The 27,658-nt window shown below is 38.4% G+C and overlaps 1 protein-coding gene across 2 annotated transcripts in view; it reads right to left on the bottom strand.

Annotated features, from left to right (window-relative positions):
• Nucleotides 1–27,348, bottom strand: part of LPIN2 (lipin 2) — a 43,890-nt gene extending 16,542 nt beyond the window's left edge. The window contains exons 1-5 of one of the 2 annotated variants that reach the window (XM_058020141.1): nt 27,190–27,348; nt 13,121–13,321; nt 10,675–10,770; nt 7,021–7,319; nt 2,804–2,911 (exon numbers count right to left, since the gene is read on the bottom strand). In XM_058020141.1, coding sequence (XP_057876124.1) covers nt 2,804–2,911; nt 7,021–7,319; nt 10,675–10,770; nt 13,121–13,312 — 695 coding nt within the window. In that variant the 5' untranslated portion in view covers nt 13,313–13,321; nt 27,190–27,348. Of the gene's footprint in view, nt 1–2,803; nt 2,912–7,020; nt 7,320–10,674; nt 10,771–13,120; nt 13,322–18,328; nt 18,583–27,189 lie in introns of those variants that run through there. The other variant, XM_058020132.1, reaches the window with a different exon arrangement.
• Nucleotides 27,349–27,658: the final 310 nt, after the last annotated feature.

Below are 27,658 nucleotides of genomic sequence, written 5' to 3'. Positions count from 1 at the left end.
CCAACCACACAGATCCCAGCCTGTGTTCGGCTTTTTGGTGGTGGCATCCCAGCACACGACTGCACACTTGTCTTTGCAGTTGCTGCACTTGTAATTTGTGACTGATCTGGGCGCTACACAATCTCTTTGAGGCTCCTTCTTCCATGAAAACTTGGGTCAGATGAACTTTTGAGGTCACTTCCAATTTGGGTTGCTCAATGATTTAACACTGAAAATTTTAAAGTAACTCCCTACAGGTATTTAATTTATGGAAATTTTTTCCATACAAAATTTCTACAAGGATTAGTTACCTAATTCAGCACCACATATCAACTTTTGAAGGTTTGAGGAACTCAGGTTTTGTAGTATCATACAGGACTAAGCTGTGATCACAATTCAGACTGCAAAAATAGACATTACACAGATCACAATCCAGACAGTAAGAATCCCTCATATTGCTCTGACAGGGCACCCTAAAAATCCAAGATATCAGGACATTTAAACATCTCTACAATGGTGAGTTGTCATCTCAGTTGACTTCCAGTCTTAATCACCCATGGACACAAAAAGAAAACTGGTATTTTCCCCCCTCAGTTCTCAGTTAACAATGTCATACAGGAATGACACTTTCTGTACTCTGTTAGAAGGGCTTATTTAAAGTGACACACTGATGAAAATACATGTACACCTTTGTTTTCAGGAAGAACATGAACTAACTCTCCCTATATGTCAAATAATTTATTCCACCTACACAAGTCACCTAGCAGCTATGCACAATATTAACCTGTTTTTAAGTCTAATTCTTAATATTCAGCAGCTCCTGCTAAAGATTGACTATTTCAGGGCTTTGGGACCCTAAGTCTATTCTATTTCCCCTCAGGTATGATTTTCACTGTCACTCTCAGGCAGAAGTGTTTAACCAAAAGGCCTATGCCTGTAATAGTGAATACTGATGGCATCAGGTATCAAATAGTTAATAGTGGTGCTTTCCATCTTATTACACTGAGTAGGACAAACAGAATTGTCCCCATGGAAAGGACTTGCGTTATTTTCTTCCTTGAGCTCCCTGCAAGGGTTCTGAAGAGCAAGACAACCAATTGAACTACAAGTTAGTTAGCTTTTTCAGATCTCCAAAAAGGAGGTTATTAAAACTTCCCATTTCTCTTCCTCTGTATGATAGCTACATGATAAAATCTTTCTTTGGTGGCTTAGGAGAAGTAATTTAAAGCAAAATTTCTCTTCTCCTAGATGGCTTGTGTCAGAGAATCCCTGACCCAACATCCTCCCCAAAGACAAAAAGGAAAATTACCAATTTCTCTATTGAATTGCAATCTGGACTGGGTAGCTTTTTGTTAAAAACAACCCCAGAACTGTGAAAAGCCCAGATACCTCACATGAGGCACAAACAAGTTATTAGAGACTGGCCCCATAACACCTAAATGAGAAGAGATGCATGAATTATCTCTCCTAGATATAACCTACTAGTCTGTGTTAGCTCAGAGTTTTATAAACTGAAAACAAGTATCAGCCTCCATGCTACAGTCATCTAGGTGATATAATCCATACAGCAACTAAGGGTCAAACACTGTGACTGCTTTTCAGTCACAAACCACAAACCTTTGGGGAACATTTCAGGACTGCATCTCATTAAGTGTAATTGAGGATGTGGTTGTCAGTCCAAAACATAAAAAGGAATGATAATGGCATTTCCTGTCCAACTGCTTCTGTTCATTAACAAGCTATGCACTGGGGGAATTAGCAGGCACCAAGCATGGTGTAGTACAATCTGACTCCACTGAGGCCAAAGGCCTGCTAACACCTGGAGCAGAGAGATCATACACACTTCAAAAAATATTTGCTGAAGGTTGAACTTTTCCATTCTGCACCACCTATTGATGCAGAAGGACATGTACCTGTGCACTGAGCAGGTAACAAGCAACAAAAGCCATCATGGAAGGCTGTAATCCTCACTGACATTGTGAATGTACCTGCTATGAGGCAAATTCCTCCATCAAACTGAAAAGCAGTACAACCAGACACTTGCCAAAGAGAGCGGAAAAATCAAGACACTACTTAGCATGCTCTGTGAGACATATATGCCCTCTCCTGTATGTCCAAGGTTCAGGAAAAGTACAAAATTTACCTAAAGTACTACCACATATGTACAAAATGCTTTCTTATGAATCTGGAAATTGAGGTTAAAGTGGTAAAATCCAAAGTGTGAGCCTTGAAAAATTACAAACTGAATGCAAGAGGAATAGCATGAACATCAGAATGTACTGAAGAATGTACATACAGAAGGTCACTGAAAAATAACTGGGAAGCTGTATTATGCCATTTTTAAGAATCCACAGTGAACTGATGATGATTTCACTATCTCTGGACAAAGAAAGATACCAGAACTGCAGCAAATCCCCTGTTCTGAAGTGGAATATGATTCAGCTTCAGGATCTGGCTTTACCTTGAGCAATTAGGATTACTTCACACAGCAAAATGTACCTTAACATACCCATCACTTTTGTGTTCTGGCAGATCAAGTATTGCCTATGCTAAGGTGAATCATTGGGAACATACCAACTTTCCAGACCCTTCTCAGCTTGAAGGAAACTTGTTAACTGTATTTTCTCTCTTTAACAGTGAAATAATACATTTTGTAAATTTCCCAAAGTTTCAAATTAGTATCAAGTGTTGCATTTGACCTCACAGAAGCTGGGCAAGTTCGATAGTTTTACAGATGAGGGGGAAAATTAGTAAAAAGGCAAAGTAATTTTTTTTTTATAATTACTCATTATTACACAAATGATGACACTACAAAGTGACTTACTTCTCCAGAGGGGACCAGTCTCCATCAGATAATGGGTAATGGTCTTTTGAATGATAAATCAAAGATTCTTTTTGTTCTTCACCCTTTGGTGATGAATTTGAGGATCCTCTGTGGAGACACATAAGACATTAAGTCAGCTATAAGAAATCTGTGTTATTAATTCAGTGAAAGAAACTACATAGATGTTATTTTAAAAAAATCTAAGAGCAAAAGTAAGGAGTGTATAGCTTAAAGGATTTGTTGTTTGCAAGACACTTTATGTAACTTTAAAAGTATTTAAAAACTATTATTAATACTTGAAAATATTGCAAATTTTAAAAACTACTACTCCTGGAAGTTAATCCTGAAGAAATCACAATGGCATAAATGATACTACTCTACATGAATAATGATTTTACTCTACACAGGCAGATAACAATAACAAAATACAAAGATGAACATAAACTTTTACACAGTGAACTTTACTGTGTGAATTTTACAATCACTGGAAAAGTAGAACTAGAAAGGTTAGTTTTGACAATGTACATTTGACAAATTAAAAACAGTAAGAAACCAGGGGTAGGTACTAGCATCACAACTTACCCAATAGCTTACAGATTAGCATCAACTACAACAAGGAGATAAAATAATGCACTTTTCTGAACAGTGAGGTTTGTTTTGCACTGGGAAGTCTACTCAGTATCTACATCAAAGACCCACACCCAACCAACAGTGAGGCCCACTGAACAGGCATACACCTATTTTACACAGAAGTCCCCTTGAAATATTACCATCAAAAAATATTTCAGATCTTTTTGCAGCTTTCTAAGTTTAACTGAATAAATACTTATTCTCAGGGTACAACTAACATGTCTGAGGTTACATCAAGGTCATCATGGCTATACAGTAGATAAGAATACAAAGAAGACATGACTGGAATTTAAGTGCAAAATGCAACAGAAATTATTTTAAGCCATTATTATGAAAGAAAAAACTACTTTTATTCCAGTGCACAGCTGCACTGGATTTGTTTTAGAATGCTAATGCTTATTTCTCTTATGGATGGAGGAAATAAAACATTCTGCTATTATCAAATGTGTAAATATTTAGAATTTGCATGCCTACTCAATTAGACACTAAGTAGTTACAGTGATCTACCTCATTTGCACAAGTCTTTCATTTGGAAGACAGTCTAGGTTATGGTAAATGCTGAAGTCCAAATATGTTTTTTAGCTCCACTTCTTATTCTGCAGTAGTATTCTTATGAAACCTGATGATGCTGCCTGACTTAAGATGAGAACTTAAAATGAGAGACTGTACTTCCTTTGTATTCATAAACTAAGCTAAGTGTGAAAGAAATGTGTTTCATGCTATCTTTATTGGCAGTACTAAGAATCTCCAAAGGAGGGAAAATGTATGATTGAACAACTAAGTAAACACTAAAAAAAAAAATCCAAGAGGTCCTCAGTATCTTTACTTCAGAGGGGAGGGAGGCAGGATGACACATGGGTGGTACTGAACAAATTTTATTCACTGGAAATCAGCAACAAGAAGGGTTCATACAGAGGATGCAAAAAATCAAATTTAACTGGTAAGTGGATAAACACAAAAGTTAAATATATAAATGTAGTCAAAGATTATTGAAAATATAAGGGGAAAAATCAGTATGCATCAACTTGTAACTTCAAGCTGCACCATCAACTCTAAGCTATTTATTTTACAACATTTATAAATACCACTACCACATCATCTCCTTGTTGTCCACTTTACATTTAGTCTAAATACATGTATACAATTTCAGAGACAGATAACCACCTTAACCCTTTATCACCCTTAGCACTGGAGAAATAATGTCCTCTATTTCTGAGTTGTACACACTGTAATCTCAGTTGTCATAATATTATTTTATGTAAGTCCAGCATTACTAACATATCTAAATCATAGCTGGAAAAGACAAAGAACATACTTTGAAAAAAGCTGATAAACACTTGGTAATAAATTTTCCCAAGAAACAGGAAAGAGCTTGCTTTCTGCTTTATAAAAAACCAGAGAGATAAGACATTATCACTGGCACCTGTGACTGAATTTTTGACCTTCCTGTTAAAACATCAGCCTCCCTTTTCCTTTCCTAGTTTCACTTTGAAACCTGAAGCCATGCCTAAGAACAGTTAAGTTTCTAATTTCTTATCTTTTGTCTTCCTTTTCAGAGCCACACATTTATAACTAAAAAAAAAACCACCCAAGAAACAACCAACCAAAACAACATAACCTCAAACAAAACTACTGATACCACCTTACACCCCCACAGGGTTTGAAGACAAAACTTACAAACACTTTTTCACAACTGTGACTTTAGTTGGGAAGCAAACAAATGCATGCCCGTGCAAGGCATTTTATTTCCTGCCCTGGTAGCTCACTGAAATGAGTTTATAGAAACTTGACTAACTGACAGACAGCCACAAACCTAATGTATTTGGGCCTTCACCATTACAAAGACTTCTTTTGTTTCAGTTCTGCATTTACTTGCTGCTCACAAGAAAACACCCATCTTTTACAAAATCATCTTCTTTTTGCTTTATAACACGCTGTCTGATAATGTACTTTTACAAAATCATCTTCTTTTTGCTTTATAACACGCTGTCTGATAATGTACTTCTACTGCTGTTTCTGCTTATACACATTAAAAAAAAGTTTAGAAATAAAAAGCCTTGCCAAACTTTCATTATAAAGAATAGAAATAATAAAACCAGAATAAACTTGATGAAAACACCATGGTCTGTTCAGCTATGGCTAAACATTCAACATTCTGATCAAACACATAATTTTTATTCACGTCTAGACAAAGTAAGATAATTGCTAGAATAGCAATCTGAAACCTAAACACTGGATGAAAGCAGCCATTATTACAGCCATTACATGTCATTCCTAAATACTTCATACATTTGTAATGACATGTTAAATAAAGAATAAACAATTATTGGGTTATATTTTCTCTCTTCCTGTACTTGACAGTTATTTTTATTTTTGATGGTTTTTACTATGACAAGTTAATTTTTGTTGTCTTAATAACTGCATGCTAAAGACTAAGCAAAAGGTCTTCCTTTACTTAAACTGGAAAAAAAATCAAACCAAACAAATGCCAAGACTTAAACAGAACAGTGAATATCTAAATGACAATTCTGTGACATAAATATGACACTAATAAAATAAGGCAAATTAACTAAGAAAGCCACAGACACACTAAAAAACACTTTAAAATCCAGATTTTGTTTGTTTTGTATGACTGGTCATAGGCATGATAACAGATTCATGTTTTCCTGTTGCACTAACCTTTTTGTCTGGTACTTACTAAATTTGAGTAACTTACAAATCTCCTTTGAAGATCCATACTGAAGGACTTTTTTCAGTTGCTTTTTAGTCTCTTACACCAAAACATTCATTCAATTCCCAGACCTGACCTTGAGTTTATTCAGCCAGTAATACATTTAACAACAATGCCATCCAGTGAAACACCTAACTTTCTTGAAAACCAAGTCCTGAAGAATAGGCTTTTCCTGGATTTGAAGCATTTATATGCTTGGGAGCTTTCATTTATAACCTTCCTTCCTTTCATTTATAATCTTTCCTTCTCTATCTTACCCTACAGAATTCTTCAGCTTATTAGTATGTGCTACCACTTTAGCACAAGCTGCCCTTTACTAAGAATTTATCCACCCCAAAATACAGGATTGATATTTTTTCCTCTTTCCCTCTCTCCACCTTCTTCACTCATGTATAAAGAATTCTCTTACTAACATGAAGGGACACTAATTTAAATAATTTTCAGCTGCCATGGTAAACTTCAGGTTAATGAGAAGCCAAATTCAGATGTGGTGTGCTACAGGCATTCCACACTGCAGTCTATCTAGAGGCTACCAGACACCAGAAAATCACTGCCTCATCAGAGAAACTGCACTGAAACTTTCTCACTCACAACAGATCACTGCAACACTTCTTCACCATAGTAGGCTTAACTGCATTTAATTAAATGCAGTTAATGAAATGCTCATTAAAAAATGGCCCAATTTTAAGGGGAATCTGTGAAGATTTGGAAGATACCTGTTTGGAGTTTAGTTTGTTTGTTGTTTGGTAGGCAGAGCCTATCAAAATTTGTGCAATACTTGCATGGAGGAAATGAACAAGCCACCTTTTAAATGTCCAGTGGTAACAGTGAAAACAGCAACTATCTAAGAGCTTACCTTAGGGGCTGTACACTTTTCTCATCATCTGAGCTTATTTCCATTTCAAAAATGTCTTCAGTCCCAGCAGAAGAGATCTGGTCTTCTTTCCTGCTATCTTGTTTGTATTTCTTTCTTCTTCTTTTTTTCTTTTTCACAGAACCTGGGGTGAATACAGTCTCTGTTTCTCCAGAATGTGGAATTTCTGAGTTTGCACACGTCCTCTCATTTTCTCCTGATTTCAAATGACTGTCAGTATCTTTAAAAAACTGATCTTCAGTGGGTATTGGAGATGTTGCCAAATAAGCGGGAACTTTTTCCTAGGGAAGAAAAAAAGAAAAAAAGGCTACTTTTTCTGCTTTGTTTTGTGCACACAGGGTAGTTGTCAGCTACAGATTAATCCTTGTACCTATATATAGACACAAAGATGAAGATGATATCTAGAAAGGAACCAAGTTCATCACAAGAATGATTACAAAAAGTTCAGAAAAATGCACGCTACTATTCTTACAGTTTCAGGCACAAACAATTGATTTTGCCAGCAAAGCAAACAACCAGTCAGTGGAACATTTTTGAAGTTATCTGCCCTGAGCATGCCAGTTGCAGGCTCATTAAATGGGCTAATAAAAAAAAGGGCTAATTAAATCCACTGCTGTTTATTTTGAAACAGATTCATGGGAAGGTACAGGTTGAAAGGGACATCTGGACACCATCTGGTCCAATCTTCTGCCAAAAGCAGGGCCTCAGGTTAGGTTATCCAGGACCTTGTCAAGCCAAAGGTTGAGTATTTCTGGTAAGGGCGTCTATCACTTCTCTAGGCAACCTATTCCTGCTTTTGTACAGAAGGATTTTCCTTATATCTAGCTGATATTTTCCCCATGACCTCTGCCCTATCTTATGGCTAGACAGCTTTGTGAAGAGAGTGTCTCTGTTCTGTAACTACCTTGTAGGCACTGCAAGACTGTGGTTAGATTTCCCTGAATCCTCTCTAGGCTCAACAGAATAAGGTCCAGCAAGTTTTTTTGCTATTTCAATTTCTCCAGCCCCCCACTGGGCTCTTTCCAACTTTCCATGTCTCTCTTGAACTGGCAAGGCCAGAACTGTGTTCAGATTTGATCTAACACACACCAGGATGAGCAGGACAGCCCCACATGCCTTCACCTGCTGGCTGTGCTATTGCTGATGCTACTTGGGATGCATCTGCCCTGACTGCAGCCTGGGCACGCTGCTGGCCAGGTGATGCAGAGCTGCATTTCATCCAGTCAGATCCAGCCTGCACTGCTGTGTGTGCCAGCTCACACTCCCAAGCCTTACATGAGACTGCATGTGCATCTTGGTTAAAGCTTGGTGTGAATCTTGTTGGTCCAGTCTCCCAGCCTGCCAAGCTGGCTCTCTGTGGTGGCTTTTTCTGACCTGTCTACCTCTCCTCTCAGTTAGTGTTACCCACAAAATTATAAAGGTGCCTTCAGTCATGTCATACATGTCAGACATTATTTATGCAAAGTATCTTTCAAAAAGAAAAAGTCAACTATAATTTACTCACCTTAAAACCAACATACAAACAACCAGCCCTCAACTAATTACAACACACTGCCCTTTGAAGGAAAAGCTTCAGCTATGGCCTGCCTGAGGTTTATTTACATTGTAACAAGACACTGAAAAGACACTGACACCTAGTCTGAAAGAAACACACCGTGTAGGGACAAAGACAAGATGGAACAAAGGCAGAAGAGAATGGAATTTGCATAGTGAAGAGAAAAAGTTATGGAACTCAATTTCATGGTAGAGAATAGAAGTAATTACAAGATGTCTGTTATTTTACTGGACTCTTGTGTAGAAGGTTAGTCAGGAACACTGATGAGACACAGTCAGAGCATTGATATTACTTTTGATGTGCTCTAAGTCTTATCTGCTATTTAAAACCAAATTCAAATTTTCATTGAATGAAGAGTTACAGAACAAACTTCGTTCCACTGGTTGTAAAGTAGAGTGAAGTAGAGAAAGGAGAACAAAATACAGCCTTATGCAACATTGATGACACACAGATTTTGCATTAAGAAAAACCTTGAAATCAAAATGCCAGCATCTAAACTGAAGGTAATATTCTGCACAATTAGTGATAAGTAACCAAGAATAACAAAATACATTAAAAAAAACACACTCAGAAAAAGTTAAACTGGCTGGAAAATTGTCCTGATTTACATGGACAGTGGTATTTATGTGGTGAGTGGTATTACTTCTGATTGTCAAGATGTGAAAAATGCAAAGACTGATCCTTTAAAGGAGCTTTCTGAATGCCCTCAAAGGGGCAAAAAAAAAAAAGAAATCAATGAAAGGTTTGTGATTTATCCCTTAAGCACGGCTTCAAGAGGCAAACAAAGATGTTGATCAGTTTCACGGGGAAAATGCCTAAAAGCAGTAAAAACAACTCAGTTTTGCTTTGTAGCAAATTTAATCTATATTATCAGCATGAGTTACCAGCTTTCAAGAACACATTATACACAGTTAAGGCACTCATGTTATAAATAAAAATGTACTATGCAAGTGCAATAGCCCCTTTAAAACACTTTACTGGGGACAAAGGCAGTAGTTACCACCCTTCCTCTCTGAAAGTCATGAGACTGATCAGTTCCCATCAATGTCTGACACCACCCAGACCTGTAAAAAACTGCTTTCAGTTTTTATTTTAATCATAGTGTACACTGACACAGAACCCAACCTTCCTTGTGTATGTGTTACAAAACCCTACCCCAAGCTCATTTGGGGTATTAATGCCTACTTTTTCCTTCCACTTCAAATTGTATTTAATTGCTTTCAATATGAGAGCTTCCTCTGATCCCCCAAAGTAAACAAGTAGCACCCTCAACTAAAAACTGGATCAATCTCATTTCCTTGAAACACTGATTCCTAATAAACAGGAAATTAACGCTTTATCTTTTACTTCTCTGTGACAATCTTTTTTCCTCTCTCTTCTGACTATTTTTCATTAAACCTTTTGGAACCTTGTATTTAGAACTACTTTCCTTCAGGCTTGCTGAAAGATGCCGAGACTCAAAAGCAATCAAAAGCAATGCTCAGGACTGACCAATACTGTGATTACATATTTCCCATATCCTTAGGAAATCAGAGTAAAAAATGAACCATTATTCCTGTTTTTCAGAGGCTCATTAGCTTCCAGTTGGCAAAAGATTCTTGCAAAATAAATTCTTAAGTCAAAGAAGTTACTGTTACCTGGTGAAATTTTCATAAATAAAATTGTGAAAAACTAGGCTAAAATTTGTAAGACAAATTAAAAATATGCCCAAAACCAGACTACCTTCATTAGTAGAAGCACAAGCTGTAATAACTCAAAGCAAAAATTATTGTAAGACACAGCAATCAGCGTAACTGCAGTCAACAAGAATGAATTATCTAAAACAAAGAAAAAGAAATCTTCAGCACATCTTCCAAATAATGCTCTAATTAATGAAAATAATTAGTTACTTTATTCTTACTGGCAGCAGAATTGTAAAAAGCATCAACATCTTGGCAGCATATGAAAAAGATGTTAAGATTCAGTTACAGAAAATCTAGCTTTCACAGAAGTGAGGATATTGACAACACTGTATGAAGCACTTTTAACCCATTACTGTGTTATTACTACATTGTAGCCATCCAGAAGCACAAAGTCCTTACATTTTCCTCCTCGGTTTCTTGCACAAAGAAAGCTTCTCCATTGTCACCCAATTTCATATGCAGATCAACAGCATCGCCATTAATTTCTATATCAATCTGTGGAAAGAGAATTTATTGTAAGTAATTCATCATGGGGAAAGTGCTGACCTCATGGTCTGCTTAGCTCTGAGAGTAAACTTTATTTCACTATATAAGGGGGTCCCTTCCTCCTCTTTCTGACACAAGTCTGTCATAATGTTCTTTAATTCGTTCACCTGCAAAATACATGATGCTCCTGGCAGAGAGCCTAACAACCACAAGAAAAATAAAAAAAAATTAAACTTGATATCAAGACTGAATCTTGTTAATACAATTATTGATATATTCTTTATTTGATGGAAAAATGACTGAGACTGTTCAGATGTTTAAATCCCAATCTGAATTGGGGCCTGGTATGAATCTGAATCCTGAGCACCAGAAGTTCCACCTGGAGGCCTCCTGGAGGCAGGCTTTGTCTGAAAGTGATAAGAGACTTGCCAATTATTTCTGCAACCAAGTTAGTGTTTCAGATTTTCCTGCTCATGAGTTTATGGGGGTATGACATAGGGCCACAACCCTTCTGCAACCATAGTGTTTTCATCAGAGAATAATGTTTTTATTGTACTTAAAGGTACTTTTTCGCCAAGAAAAGCCAGTATTGGTAAATAACCAAACATGCAAACTATATCCAAATTGTTAAGATAATAACTTTTCTTCTTTTCCACAATATATGACTGATTTTGATGTGAAAATCATATGTATTTCGCTACTGTTTATTTTTTAAATATTTTCTTGTATTTCCAATTCAGCAACATGAGTTTAAAAAACCTCACCTTTGCTTTATACTGGTTTAGACATACAAACATGTCTCAGTTTAGTACCTATACCTCACACTGGTTTCTGGAGACCTCCGTATTTACCTGAAATTGAAGCATGGATACACATGCTTTGTGTTCCCACACATCTTGGGACTACAAACTGAGCTTGGCCTCATAACATGCCAGAGAAAAATGCATCCATAACGCAGTAACAAACACAGTTGACTATTGAGAGAACTGTGTGAACAGTAACTCCCAGGATGGAGGAAGCAAGGAGCAGCCGTCATCTACACAAGCAAAAGCTGAGAATTACACTGGCAGTCTAGTACAACAGGGACCAAAAGTAGATGTTTCTACTATTCAACAGCTTTTTAGAGGTATCCATAAGCTAAAAACCTCTCAAATTTGGTTCAGCTACTCAGAAGTGTGTAAAGACATTTAACAACCTCTAATTTCAGACACTCTTGTTGTAAGCATATCTCCCTTGCCTAGATGTCAGAAAAAGTACAGCTATACCACCTCTTTTGTACCCCATTGAAAACTGTAATGTAATCTGTTACAAAATGTTGAGGTAAATAAATTCTTTGTCATCAGCAAGCTCATTAAAATAAACACTAACAAGTGGGAAATCACACAGGAAATAAACACAAAGCCTGCTACTCACCTGTGTTACTATGATAAACATACAACTTTAATGTACGTAACTCTAACTATTGACCTTTAACAAAAAAATGTCCTGACCTAATTGCTCATTCAGTTTCATTTTATTCACTTTTTACAACCAAAATATAAAGATAGGGGTAGCTTCCTGCAATAACCATTTACTCCTTAAAAAAGCAGAATATAATCGTGAGGGTTTATGTCCTATTTAAATCAGCTCATCTTTTGGTAGCAAACCCACATGCCATACACAGTACTCCTTACTGACAGTAAAGTCCCCCTAAAACAGCTCCATTTTCCAGCCAACCCAACCCAACTCACTCTCTTGGCATGATTAACAAAGCCTATGGGAAGGGGATGGAAGGACAACCTGCTTGGGTAGCACCATCTCAGAATGGCTGGATGGGAAATTGTACCAGGTTCTCTTTCAAACATGCCTACACAGGAACAAAGCTTCAGTCTCAGTTTTCACTTGCCTGTGGATTTTAATAACTGCATTTTTTATTGCAAATCAGCCTAGAGCACAGCTACAAGCAATATTTATAACAAGCAATATTTTAACATCTGCTCTATTAGTTCTTCAGACATTCCAAAAAGAGTTGCTTACATCAGGGATCACTTAAATAAGCATACTCGGATAAGTAAACAAATAGCCCCATGTAAACATTTTAAAACTGTGAAGTCTATATATTGGTATTTGTCTTTTTGCATAGGTCCAGAGCTGTCACAGTTTTTCTTTCACAGCATTTTTGCAGAGTCCTTAGATAACCACAAGAAGTTCTGTTTTGAATTCTAAAACCACCACCCTGTACAGCATTTATGAGCAACTGTTCTAGACTAAACTGGCCTGCTAACTGGGAATGTGGGGAGCTGGGGAAGGAAGGAAGAGGGGTAAAAAAAGGAATGAACTGGTCCTCAGAACTTTGTTTTGGCCCACTTCCTGAACTCACCACTTTCTCTTTAGAGCGCAGTACACCAAGCTTCCCAAAGCGGACGTGGAAAGGGGAACACTGGAATGTCCCATCCTGCTGCCGGACCACGATGACATCGATGCAGCCCGACAGGGTTGCCTGATTAATGCCTTTGTACAGCTCCTTCACAGTAACCAGGACTTGTCCTGCAAGCTGCCCCACGTAGTTCATAGTCTGAGACTAAGGGAGAGAAAGACAAAAAAAAAGTAAATTTAAAGCACAGTAGGTATTTTAAGTTTTAAAAAAACATTTTTATAGATGAGCAATTTATCAATTTATATATATGTCATTTATCAATTACTCTACTGTAACAAGCTTTATACAAATGCTTTCAAGAATCAACAGAACTTTGAGGCAATCTTCATATTACTAAAAGTATCCAGAGTTATAAAACTTACTCCTAATGCTTTATCAACTTGAATCTATCACTAATTAAGTACTTCAAATAAAATTCTGAAGGACGTCATTTTTAGATCTCAAAGCCTAGATTTAAGTGATGCTTAATAACTCAGATAAGCTAAAAAGAAAATTTCATTCTCCAGAGGACTGCCTGTTTAATACAACCAATCCTATATGGAAAATGAAGATAATTGTACATAAGGTTTCAAAAAGAAAAAATCTTTACAAGTCAGGAAAAGGTATGTAGAACATACTGCATGTAACTCTTCCTTTACAGCTCTGTATTTCAGAAACAGCTGAGTCATCTTAGAGAAATTATCAAAGTATGTAATGGGAGAAAAGAGATACATACATCAATAAGATTGTGCTACTGTAAACAGGATAAAGAGCACAGAATCACTTACTGAAAATTCTGTCTAATCCATTAAAAATACTTAAGTAAATGAATGAATTCTGAATGACTGCAAGTCTTTCAGACTCTTTCAGACTAAGAACACAATTTGAACTAATAAGAAATGAAAGTCCAAAGATTTCTCAGAACATCTGAGCTTGAACAGGAAGAGGAGGAAAAACTGTGAAAATGTTCTGATAGAAACCTAAGTGCAACTCTTCCTCATTCTACCTACCATCTTCTGCCTCCCACCCAAAAGTCTGCTACAAGCTCATTTAAAAAACATCCAAGCAACTGCAGCCTCTGAAGATATTTAGAAGAACAAAGAACCGCTGTCAACAAGCAAAACACATAACACTGAACACATAAAAGAGCCTAAACTATATATATTTTTTAAAAAAACTATTTTGGGATATTATTTCTAGAAAAAATCTACAATTATTTTTTTCTTGTTTGCATTTCTATTTTTATTAGTCATTGAACAAGGTTTGGGATTCTTCTTAATACCTCTAAACAAAACCATACTGCATTACAACAGTTCTTCCTACTGATACTGCTTAATTGTCTATATAATCAGTTATTCTTTTTTGAGCCTCCAAAGTCTTCCTTACAGTAACACAGGGTATCTTACATTCACCCAAAAGTGACCATTTTTGTGGCATCTCTATACTGATAGAATTTAAACAGGCAAGAAATCTAAAACTACTTTCACACAGCAGCTATGGAAACATTTTTCTCCATCTCAGGCTTCTCATACATTACTGAATCATACTAATGTTTTTTAAAAATAATTCCTTCCTCTTCACAAGACTTACAAAGGAAGGTGGAGGGTTTTCAATACAGATTTAACAGTGTCTTGAAATTATAATAGAATTACTATGCTAGGCTACGTGCTAGAGAACTTTTTCCCTGCAGCCTGCTGATGAAGACAAAAAGAACAGACTGTCATTGAGTGAGTAATGAGATTAGGAGGATGGACTCTCTATCAACATTAGTCATTAATTCAGTTTCCTCTGCAAGTAGCTTCAGGTACAACTATAAAACTGATTGCTTGATAGTGAAGTAATAGCTCACTCCTGCTAAAGAAGGGAGATCTCACTTCAACCTTTCCTCATCTGACCCTCTTAATGAGCTGATTTTAGCTCCCTGACACAGCTGGGAAAAGTCTACCATTTTTGTTGTTTGTTTCAGCAGGTTGTTAGTAAGTTAGGTCGGCTCATTAAGCAGAACATGACAAACACCTGAGTCATGAGGCCCTGAGCAGCACCAGAGAGCTTAAGGGGGGGGGGAAAAAAGAGGCAGGGAACTGAACATCTTTTTGATAAGTGAGATACTTGCTGCTCTCATGGAACTGTAATTCAACACAGAGATGTTACAGTATCTCTGCTTTCCTGTAGAAGCAATTAGTCTTCACCTAATACGACAGCCATGTTTGAACTTAATCTCATGAAAAAAGAAAATCTTTAATGCATAATCATTATCATTCATGGCCCTAACTTAGCCACTTCCAAAAGCTGTCTACAGTATCAGCTTAGAAATTTTGTGTCACCAAGGAGACTGCATTTGTAAAAATAAATATTTGACACAATCAGGAATAAAACTCTTCAACAGGACCCCATTCTGTGTATTTCATTTCAGCGAACAGGACTTGAGAAGTGGGCATTAGCAAGATATTCTCTAAGACTTAAGCAGTGACTTCTTACAAGATCAAAATTTCACACCTTCTGCTAGGAACTGAGTTCAGATGATAAATGACCTAGTTTTTCTCACATACATGCTAACTTGACCATAGAAATTCACCACACAGCCCACACAAGCCCAAAGCATTCACCCATTTTACACATATTCTTGCCTTTCTGTAGCAAAAGTATCCTGTAGCAATGTTCTCTCTTCTACAGGTATCGGTTTCATTTCTGTTGCTCATAGCACAGCCACTTTTATGAACATACATACACTGAATAACCTCGTACATTTGAAAGTTCATAACCAGTTCACTCTTACATCTGGAAAAGTCATGAACTTCTGTACCTAGTAAGTATTAAAAACATTGCTTATAAGGAAAGTAGCTTTTTATGATCCAAGTCTCAATGTAAATGTTGTTTTGTATGTTGCAAGTAAATCGAAGAAGATAAAGGTAATAAACTAATGCACACTATTGCTTACCAGGCTGCAATTCAGCTTTTAACATAATGATTCACTTTGCAAGATAAACCTGTTATATAAGAAGGTTCAAACTGTAGCAAGAAAATGATCAAATAGAAATGAAGTGTCACTACATATCTGAGAAACAAACCATTTTATCTTAAATGTCAATAGAAGCCCAGCTGGGAGATTTTAACATTTGCGGGGCTAGGAATGGGTTTTAGCTTTGCTTGAGTTTGTTTGTTTTCCTTAAATGTTATTGTATATTGCTGGAAAACTTGTGCTGAACAAGTACAGAATCAGACTACAGAAAGAAAGGAATGGTGTAAAATGTTATTGTGCTAGTTTTTGCAAATGCAATAGAAATATCCTGATCACAGCATAACCAGTCAGACAAAATATTTCCTCGATAATACTCTTGGTTTCATGTTTAGTAACCATTTCTTAAATATCACTGCCTTGAAGGCAGAGAGCAGTATGCCTTCCTAACCTCCTATAAAAACTTAAAAAGCATGCTGATTGCTAGTTCAGAAATTCAGGACAAAAGCCTGATGGAAAAGACAAACTAAGAAAGGCAAGGCAGTAATACTTCACAATGCTGTTTGGTTTGCAATTTTTATTTCTTTCGATATCCAGAATCTATACATTGCCTGATGCAGTGAAATTCCAGAACTCTGCATAAAAACTGAGGTTAATGCAGCTCACTACTACTTACTCTTCTCAGACAGCAAATTAAAAGGCTATGAATACCTGAGGTATATCAAAGTAGAAACATTCTTTGTGACTTTTGAGGCTTGAGAGAGACTGATTTTTGAATATTTATGCAATGCTACCTAGTTTACAAAAATTCTTACAGCTGAATATATTAATACCACTAAGGTAAGTGCAACTGTAATTGGAATGGGGGAAAGAATCTCTATGCCATATCATGAAAATAAATTTTTTTCTGGCAATAAGCCATTGCACTGGCAAAAGCAGAAACTGAAACTGCTTTGGTTTTTTAACTTTCTTTTGCTGAGAGAGCATAAAAGTAAATACAAATAAAAATATCTACTTCAGCAGTTCAATAACTAAAATGCCTCCACTTATAAAATACTCGAATCAGTGCAACTAAAATTAACACTGAATATGCTGTTTGACTTCCTCATGTTATAGCAGTGGCTCTCAAAAATAATAATTAAACAGTACTCCACCTCAGAGTATCTGATATGCTTTACATGACAAACAAGACAAAGTTTCAAAACTCATTGCCACGAAATGCTTACTTTAGCATAACCTGAGCAGGAGGTTTTGTGGACAGGAATTATATCTCTGTACCATTAACAAAGATGTTATTTTAGCTGCCACTAGACCAACATGTTTAACTTTTCTTTTGTGTTATTCAGTAATATCCATATAGAGGTGTAAGATATAATCAAAAGTCTGTGCACAATAGGTGTTTTCTATGCATATGGAGAACCATTTTACTAATGGTAAACTGCATGTTTTGAGTTCTTAAAGCCATCACCTTTAAGTGATGGCTTTAAGTGCACCCATATGAATGTGCCTACTACAAGTGCCTAGCTCAACAGGAGAAAAAAAGAGTGCAAGTTACTCAAAGGCAAAGTTTCAGACTGCTCTAGAGAGCTACAACTTTAAAGGGCATGAATTTTAACTATCACTCAAAAAAAAAGTTACTTAGAAGCAGCTCTTAGCTTCCAGTAGCATAGATATTCATACACTCCATTTACTTTGAGATACATTTAGAGGATTCAAATATGTCTATTGCCACGTGATTTAAACAGCAAATAAGTTGTATTTCTTTCAAGAGATTAGGCAGAATAAAATAAAAACATGTAGAGCAGTGGTTTACCTCAATTTATCTCACTTTGCCTATATTTGCATACATATAAATTTATGAGGCAGAAGCTTTCCTTAAGCAAGAAAATCTTCAGCAAGTGTTTTACTAGTTTCTATTTTGTACTCTGAAAAAACTGGGGGGGAAATGACCCTGTCAAACAGGACCACTGTAGCATCAGCTCTACTCAACAAAAACATCTTTGTTCCCAAGTAAAGATTTTAATTGGGGGTTTAGGATTGCTCCTAGTACTGCACAGAGCAGTTATGGAACAAAATCAGGAAACAAAGCAAGTCTGTTGAATGCCTAATTAAAGTCTTCCACATACTATTAAATATAGGCAGTCAATTTTTATATATTTTAACCGTGTTATAGGAAATTATATACCCATATTTAGCAATAAATCTGTCAAACTCACCAAGATTCCAGAAGGAACCTTTTCATGGGCAGCAACATCACTTCTATTTGAGTCATCTTCAAGAACATTCTTTTCTGAGTTATGCATCTCAGAAAACAGAACACTAACTTTCCACAATACAGGTAAATGAAAAAATTACATCCATAAGAAAATGTTGTAGCAGCATTTCTTCTCTTCTCATAGAAGCAGAAGAACTATGTAAACCTTCTGGTCTCTTAGAGGAAACTGCTTGGTATACATTCCCACGCAGAATTACGAGTAAAAAGGAAGTGCTTCTTTAAGAAAGCTCACACAGAAACTCCCTCACCAATAGGCTTTGCTTGAAATGTCCCAGCCCCCTTGCACCCTCCGAGATAAGTGACAACACGGGCTGACTTTGCCATATGTTTGCACTGATAGGTGATGATCTTGGTTTGCATCACGTCACATGACTACAGCTGAAGCTCCCATGAAAACAGGGATTTGGTTAATGATTCTTAAGCAAAGTCTACATTAGCAAAGTCACCAGGAGACTTTTCACCCACTGTTGCAACTCCAGCGCTGGCAGCAGCACTCCAAGCCCCGGTTCAGCCCAAGTCGAGACTGCCTGCTGACACTCCATGTGCTGCTCCCTCTGCCCATGGCGTCACCGGGGCAGACAGGCACGTTTGGTACAGCCAATTTCACAACATTCAGGGTCTGCTATTCACGAACTTTTCTCCCCCCTTCTTGAAATTGAGATTACATAATAATAGCAAAGAGACAACTGACGTGGTGTCAAGATTATAATAAACCATATAAAACCAATGCACACCAACATGAGCATTTGTTTTCCTGTGGAAATTTTCCTGCTTTCTTCAAATAGAATTGTAAAGTAGCACAATGTGAGTGTGTGGACAAAACATACAAGCTTTTTAAATAACTAGCTCCATGACTCAGAACAAGAATTGATCTTTCATCTGAGGAATTCTGAAATTTATCTAAATAAAATAATGGATAGGTGAAATAACTTGAGGAAGAGAAGTAGTAAAGAACTAATTCTGTCCCAGAACGTGAGAGACATTCTCTGAGGACCATCAATATTCCTTCAACAAGTTCTCACCACCCTAAACCCATGCACCTCCTTCCCACCCTCACTGCGTTACTGTGTGTGTCTGCTCAGAAGACTCTGGAGGATTGCTTGCTGAATTACAAGCTTAAAAAAAATTATCCAGGACTACTATTCCTGATATTTATCCTACTACTATTCCTCCTCTCAGTTTTGTAAATTCGTGTAAAAGACTTTGATGCAAGGAGAGTGAACCACATTATAGGATGCAGCCAAATAGCTTGTAGGTTTCCAAAATGATTAATGAACTACACTCAAGTCCAAAACTGCATCAGTGTCAACAACAAATTCCTAAATTGAGTGTTGGGATTCGTATGTCTGCAGTAGGGTTGTAATAAACTGCTACCATCTCTGAGCCCTTTTCTATACATTGAATAAGTTCATATTTCATCTGGCTCTTACAGGAAAAACTAATGGGTCTTTTAGCAAACATGACAAGTATTTTCTTAGAATATTGAGAATTACTAGACACACTCAATTTCTCTTTCCTTTTCATCATTCCTTTATCCTGCAGGTTCCATTAAAATATAGACTAAAACATACAGTTATGAGCAAAATGGAAGCAAAATTCATAAGCCAGTGCTTCTTTTCCAACACTACTGACCTCATATTGGGATTTTTTTCTGTGATATCTCTACTATTTCAATATTGTTCAGTATTTCAGATGGACATTATTTTCTTCAAAATTTATAAGAGTGTTTTAGACAAGAGCTTTTCTGGAATACAGATAAAATTGTGTCACTGCAGTAAGGTAAGATTTAAGTAGATAATAAGCTTTGCACATTTTGTTAGCCCTCTTGTCTTTTATTTCTCAATATTAGTAAGGTATGTAAAACATAATTCCTGCTGAGTAAGTTTCAGCACTAGTTTATGTACTTACAAACAGAACAGGAAAATTAGCTTTTATTTTGAAAAGCAAATACCTCAAATTTGGAAGTGTTAGAAGCAATGTTTTCCATGCAGCCTTAATGAAGCTCCCTGGTGTAGGTAGGTTTTCCTGTGGGGTAGTCTCAGAAAGTTTTCTCACTCGATTCACACAAGTCAATAATGCTGACCAAGATCATTCACCATCCTATATTCTGTCTTTAACCTGCTCTTTGTGAGTCTACACATTTTATCTTGCTGCTCATTAGGCAAAATCCCTGATGGGAAATATGAGTCTATTTTTAAAACATAGTTTTCTGCAGCAATTGTCATAACATATTCAATTCCATTTCATGTAGTCTTATAGCATCTCAGAGATGCAGTATTTTTTTCACCTATGCAATGAAAAATTCAGTACCAATTAGGAATTAAACATGCAGAGGAGTTTAGCACATTTAGAACTTGATTTTTCAGATTTTCCCTCTTTATTTTACCTCTTTGCACATTGCCTCAGTAAGCTATGTTTGCAGTTGCAAATCAGATTTCTTTTTAATGACCATCTGGGATATGTAAAGTCTGACTGCCTGTGAAAATGACATTTAAGCGATTATTGGCCTGTACTGTATAGGAACTGTAAAACAAACACCACCAGAAAACAGCTACAGGACATTCCCCCAACTCTCAGCAGTGCATACCATTCTGAGTTCTGGATGGAAGGAAGCACAAATCCTACAGACACAGCCGGTATCAGCACTCTATCCCAATTCACTCAGAGATCAGAATAAGTATGCCAAGGCAAATGAATGGGGCAAATCCTTCACTAATTAACATACCCTAATAGATACAGCAAGTATGGGACCTTTGTTCATGTTTCAATGGTCTCCTTCACCCCACCTTGTCACACATAATTTTACCTGCTATCAACCAAGAGCAAAACACCACAGTTCTCAAAGTAAGGATGGGGTGTGACAATTTTTAGTCTCGCACCCCATCCTGACACTGGAAAAGGTTCTTTCTCCACAAGGCTTGACTCCAGTTCCAGAATTCCAACACTTGTCTATTTTCACACACTTTTACACTTTGCTTATTAGGCGCAAAAAAACAGTGGAGGAGTTGCCATTTCTCCTACACAGATTACAAAAATCAGACTGGGGCTGAAAACACCTTTCTGTGCCCAAGGTCTTGGTGCCAGCCCCGGTCTGAAGCATCTGCTTACTGAGGCTGGAAATAAAGATCTGCTCATCCCACATTGTGCTGAAACACATTCAGCACATCTCTGACACTTTCAGATGCAAAAGTCTATCCATTCTCCATATGAACCTAATTCAAAGGTTATTAACTTTGCTAAAATAAAATAAACTTTGACATGACTAACAGAAAACATACCAAATGAAGATTATCTGCTTGAGATGCCTCCTAAAGGGACACATGAATGTTTCTAAAAGAAAGCAGCTAGAGTTTTTCCTATAGCAGAGTGGAAAAATAATATCAAGTGTCACTTCTTATTAAAAAAATAATACACTTGCTAAGATTTTCTATACAAAAGCTAAAGGTACTTAAAATATAACATGGAATTACATATTTATTTTTAGCAAATTACATGAAACTAAAAAAGAAATTCTGTTCAACAATGTTGAAAAATACTACTAGGCAGTACTACCTGCTTTTACCTGCAATTCCCAGCTCTCCAAAAATAAAAACAAACAAACAAGCAAACAAACAAACTTACTATCACAAGTAACAACAGCAGATATGAGAATTCAAGCAGTTAATAGATGTTAGAGAAACACTATTGATACAAAATAATATACTGTTCACTAAAGTGGTGGTTAAAAAATAAAATCAAATTAGTTTTGCACCTATGATGCAATATGGTAAATTCAATGCCTTCAAGATCTCCTGTCAGGTGGAATCAAGAGCCATTTAAATCAAAACATTTTGCAGTGCAATTTAACTACTTTTCATCACTGGGGAAAAAATAGCAAGAAAGGAAATCCACAGTTTATTTGGAGCTAGTGCTTTTGTAATTGTGTCAACAGTTTTATCTGTACAATCTGCAATGAATCATCTGATTTCAGAGTTACAGTATCTGTCCTTGCATTAATTTCAGCACTTTCTGTTTTAAAAAAAGTTATCCTTTTTTCTGTTTACAGAGGAACATCAGTGAGGACAAAAAATAAGAGTTCATAAATTAAATTTTACTGGCAAAATGATCAGTTCAATAAAAACATAGGTTACACATACACAAAGTGTTCTTATGCACACGGAGACCTCAACTTCTTTCAAGGCACTGGAAAAAGTAACTGGCTAATCCAAGAGTGCAGCCCTTTGCAATCTGCACGGGCAGATCCCACACCACCCCCTGCCACACTCGACATACTTCCAGCAACACAGACACTTGTGAGGCCACATCATCCTTGGCTGAACTTATTTCCAGACATGTAACACAGAAACCAATGCTTCTGAACAGAAACTCTATCAATCTCATTTTTGGATGAGATGAGAGAAAGCAGATGAAGCTTTTCCTGGATATTTCTACAAAGGACTAAGCATTTCCTTAATAAGCAATCCAGCAATCCCTTATCTTTGTTTCCTCTTTTTAACAACATTCTTTCCAGGTGCTTATCTGCCCCAGGTGCATTTAAATTTTCTTGCAGCCTCCCAGGGTTTAGAAGTCAAAGCAAAAAAACGCAGTCATGTGTGCACACATGAACTCTAACTATATCTAATCTATCTATTCATGGTAAATAATTTGGTTACATTTAGAATGGATACACAAAGGCTAGTACAAACCTTCATGCTGACAAGAACAGAAATAATACTTATTCTAAGAAATACATATATGGAATACTTAAAGAGCCCTAAATATTGCATCTATAAACAAGATACCTTTTTCCCCCACTTGATAAGACACTTGATAAGATTCTCCATATTGCTGAACTCATGAAGATATACCAAAATAAAGCAATATCCCTAAATTTAATTTGCATAAGACTTGGCTATATCACTAACAAGTTGGGTAAGAATGCTAGTCTTACAGAATTCCCACACAGATGTGGGAATTTACATGAGATGTTGGGAAGAGGAAAATTAGATACAGCTGAGCAAAGTGGCATAGGCTCTTTCAGCAAAGCCAATCCAGTGCATTATTGAGCTGTAATGACACAGAGGTCACATCTGGCTGAGGGATCTGCTCGCCCCTAGCACACAGCAGAGTCTGCATTGTCTGTGTAGGACACAACACACCTGTGTAGGGGCCTCACAGATTTCTTGTTTGTGTTAACAGGCATACTTTTTCCTTCAGGGAACGAATGGCTTTAAGTCACCACTAAGTACTTTTCTTCTTTAAATCACTCTATTTCAGTTCACATCCCAAACTAAATTCTAGTTAGCTGGAGGAGTCAATTACTTCCATTTCTAATGGAATCACAGCTCCAACTCATTATCCAAAGCACTTATTTCAAAGAATTTTGAAAAGAATCCTTTACACGTTTCCTTTAAAAGGCTTTTCATAACCATCAATTCAGAAGAAGTGTATTTCCTGAGGAGACAGCCATGCAGTCTAAAAAAAGACAGGTAAACCTAGAGCCACAGCCTAAGACCAGCTTAGCTGGCTTCAGCCACATGCACCAACAGAACTATGTCACCTAGTACACTGCAGACTTTTCTATTATTACTTTGCATATTTACACTTGTGGTATTGAACTTCAGCACTCCGGATAAAGAAATGGGCCGATTCATCAGCTAAAAATCTCATCTGCTCACTCAGTGCATACAGAAGCAATGAGGAAGTATCCCTTGGTCCTGAGAAAATAAGTGACTCAGGACAACTTCTGACAACTAATGTCAAATTACATTAGTGCAAAGGTGAAAGAAATTGATTAAAATATTTAGTTAGGAAGGGGAAACTAGCATCCTTTCTTTGATAATTCCCTTGAAATAGAAATACAAGGAAAAAAATCTCTAAAATTGTCCTTAAGCTTTGTCCTCAAGCAGAAAGACAATCTGACTTGACCGAGCATGACAGTTTCATATTAAATCAGTCTGCCTGCCCAAACTGAAATGCAAGCATTAATGTAAAAACCAAGATGAGAGAGCAGCTAGGCAGATTAAATGCATTTTTAAGTGCCACATTCTTTGCAAAAGCAGCAACATTTTTTACTATGCTTAAAGTGGATAATTCTATTCTACAACTTTGGTAAAAAACTCCTCTGCTTACCTATGTGACAGTGAGATATGTCCAGAGATGACATCTTTGTATTACTGATGAACCTTAAACTGTAACTTCAACAATATCATGAAGAATGGTCTCCAGATACAAAAGTCGCTGGGATACAGTTTGCTGCTGTGCTATGTTCTCAGAATGTGCCCAGTATGGGATGAAGACATCTAATCTATACACTTCAGACTTGTACTTGATCAGAAACATACCACACACTGTTGTGTATATGCCTGAAAGCTTCTTCACTGTGGGTATCTGTAACATACAGCACTGAATCTCAGAGCAGAAATGGTCCCTTCACCCCTTTTCAGACGGTTACATAAGAACGTATTGCTAAATCATGATATAACCCATGATTAAAAGTTATTTCATATATAATCCAAAGCTATTAAAAAATATCCAATTTGTTAGAAATTCTAACTTAAGCACCGATCCTGTGTTCACACAGAGACCTTGAGAAAATGTTTTCCTTTATGCTGCGATCTCATACTTAAAAGATGCAAGACTGAAAAACAAAACATTGTGATCAAGAGCAAAATTGTGATCTAGACTATTAACCATGCAGCCATCCTCCAGGAAGAGAAGCAACAACTGCAACTAAATTAACCTCTGGCTTCGACAAAGGTTCCCAAAGTGGCTTTAAACAAAATCCTTCCCCCTCTATCTGATCTAGGTTGCAAATTCTCTGAGGCAGAGACCAAGGCACAGAGCATGCAATGCAAAGCAGGGCTGCAGGGCTGCTCGGGGCCTCAAGGTACATACGGAGGTGTCAAGTGCCCTGCGTGCAGTTTGGGTTTCCCTTTAACTGATCAAGGCTTGACACCACTGGAAGGAAACGCTAGAGGCAGAGAGAAAGGACATAAAATTCACTGCACTACAAACCTGAAATATTTTACATGGAGGTCTTCCAAGTAAACAATAACAAAGAACTACACTTACTTTTGCAACAACCCAAAATATTAAGAACCAAGAAAAAGATGAAGTATTAAGTACCAAGAACAAATTCAAACACCATCTCTGTTACAGGCCACTAAAAAACTCAAACTTTCTGATATGCTTAACTGAAAAGTTATGATACAAGCTTAAAAATTAATACTGTAATTGCTGATGAGAGCCATTCAGCACTATCCTAGTTATTCCTACTGCAACTAAGAATAATACCAGATAATACAGCATTTCAGTCAAAGTTCCTGGCATCCTGAGATTATTCAGAAACATTTGAACTTCAGCATATCTGTTTAACAGTGTATTTTATAAGAGTCATATACTTTTACAGAGCACCTCACTTTACACCATTCAAGTAGAGGTCTTCCTTGATTTTTTTTAAGGGATGGCAAAACTCTTTACATTCCTGTATGTTCAGGAATTCAAAAGAACTCTAGCAGGGACCAGGAGAGAAGGAACAACTTTGGGCCCTGGCTGGAGCTAGCTGCCTAGTACGTATACAAAAAATGTTGCTAATGTATCCACAAAGTGGTAGACATTGCCACACTTTAAAAAAAAAAAAAGAAAGAAAGAAAAAAAAGAAGGGATTTCGTGACTTACAACTAATGAATACCTGTACATTCTTAAAAAGCATGTAACACTACAATTTTTTTTTCTAATTTGCAAACATTAAATGCTTAGTATGCAAGATTGTCCCGAAAATGCTTGTGAAGTATAAAAAACCCCAACCAATCAAAGAAAACCAGAATAGACCCCAAGGAGTTGTCCTTCAGTGATGCTTGTGTGCTCCTTACAACCTGGGATATTCTATAACTCTAAGGACTAAATTTCATAAGGTCTTCTCTGACAGTAGCCTGCATAATTCCACATATCAATACGGCTAACAAATACTTTCTTGTAACAACAGTGGAATTTTGTTTGGGGTGGGGAAAAAAAGCTAACCAGATGACGGGCGTGTACAAAGTGCAGCCACAACACAGGTATAGTTATGACATCATTTTTCTGGATGGAAATGCACAGGTTTACACAGCATTCTGCCCTGCTCTATCAAAAATCATTGATGCCTGCTACATGTACTCAGTAACCACTCCAAGAGAAGAAAAACGCGGCTCACACCAATTAAACCAGACGCACACTCAGCAAGACCCCAAAGCGAAGCACACAAAAAACTGCGGGCAGCGTGGCTCCACTTCAGGCTCCGCACACCAGAGGGACAGACACGGGAGGCAGCGGCGGAGCGCCCGGCCGGAGCGAGAGTTCAGTGCCGGGTTTGAGGGGAGGGCGCTGGGCAGCCAGGCCAGCCGAGGCACGGCACGTATCCCGGTGTGCCAGAGCGGCACCGCCGAGCGCCGGGAACACCGGCAATCCCGCCACCCCCGGGCTGCGCTGGGGCAGCGCCGGCCGCCAGCCCAGCCCCGCTCTGCCCCAGCCGCACACGGGCAGCCGGGGCACGGCGGGGCTGATTCCCCTTCGTCCCGCCGGCCTGGGCTGCGGGGAACTGCAGAGCGCTGGCAGCGCCGGGCGGGCGGCACCGCTCCGCAGCGACGGTTCCGGGGAGGCTCTCGTGGTCCGCTGCGGGGAGCGAGCCCGGCCGGCAGCCGGGGCACGGCCTGCGCCGCCCTCCCCTCCTCCCCTCCCTGCCCGGTGGCCGCCCGGGCTCGCCCCGCACGCCGGCAGGGACACCTCGCGCCCAGCCGAGCCGAGCCGAGCCGCCGACAGCGACAGCGGCCCCTTCCCGCTTACCTCGAGCGAGGCCCGGCGGGAGCCGGCGCCGGCCGAGGAGGGACGGACGGTGGCTGGATGGAGGGATGGAGCGGGGGAGGGACGGACGGCAGCGGGCAGCCGGGGGAGCCGCGCCCGGGCGGGTGCGAACTGCGCCAAGCGGCGGCCGTTGCTGCAGCGCGTGCACGCCCGCGCGCGCTCCCGCTGGCGGCGGCGGGGACGCGCCTGGCCCGGGGCGCCACGTGACCTTGGAGCGGCGCCGGGTAGGAGGGGGAAGGAGGCGCGCGTGCGCGCGGCCCCGGCAGGCGCGGCCCCGGCAGCACGTAGCGCGTCCCGGAGCCGCCGGGCGGGATCCCGCCCGCGCCCTCGGGAGCGGGGATCAGCGGCCGAGCCCGCTCGGGAGCAGCTGCTTATAGCCGTGGTCGGAGCCGGCGATCAGGATTAGCACCCCGTGACTGCGCGGCGGAAAAGGCGCGCTGCCCTCACGGTG

The sequence above is a fragment of the Melospiza georgiana genome, chromosome 1, assembly GCF_028018845.1.
Source record: "Melospiza georgiana isolate bMelGeo1 chromosome 1, bMelGeo1.pri, whole genome shotgun sequence".
Lineage (NCBI taxonomy): Eukaryota > Metazoa > Chordata > Aves > Passeriformes > Passerellidae > Melospiza > Melospiza georgiana.
This window is presented reverse-complemented; position numbering and strand designations above follow the sequence as displayed.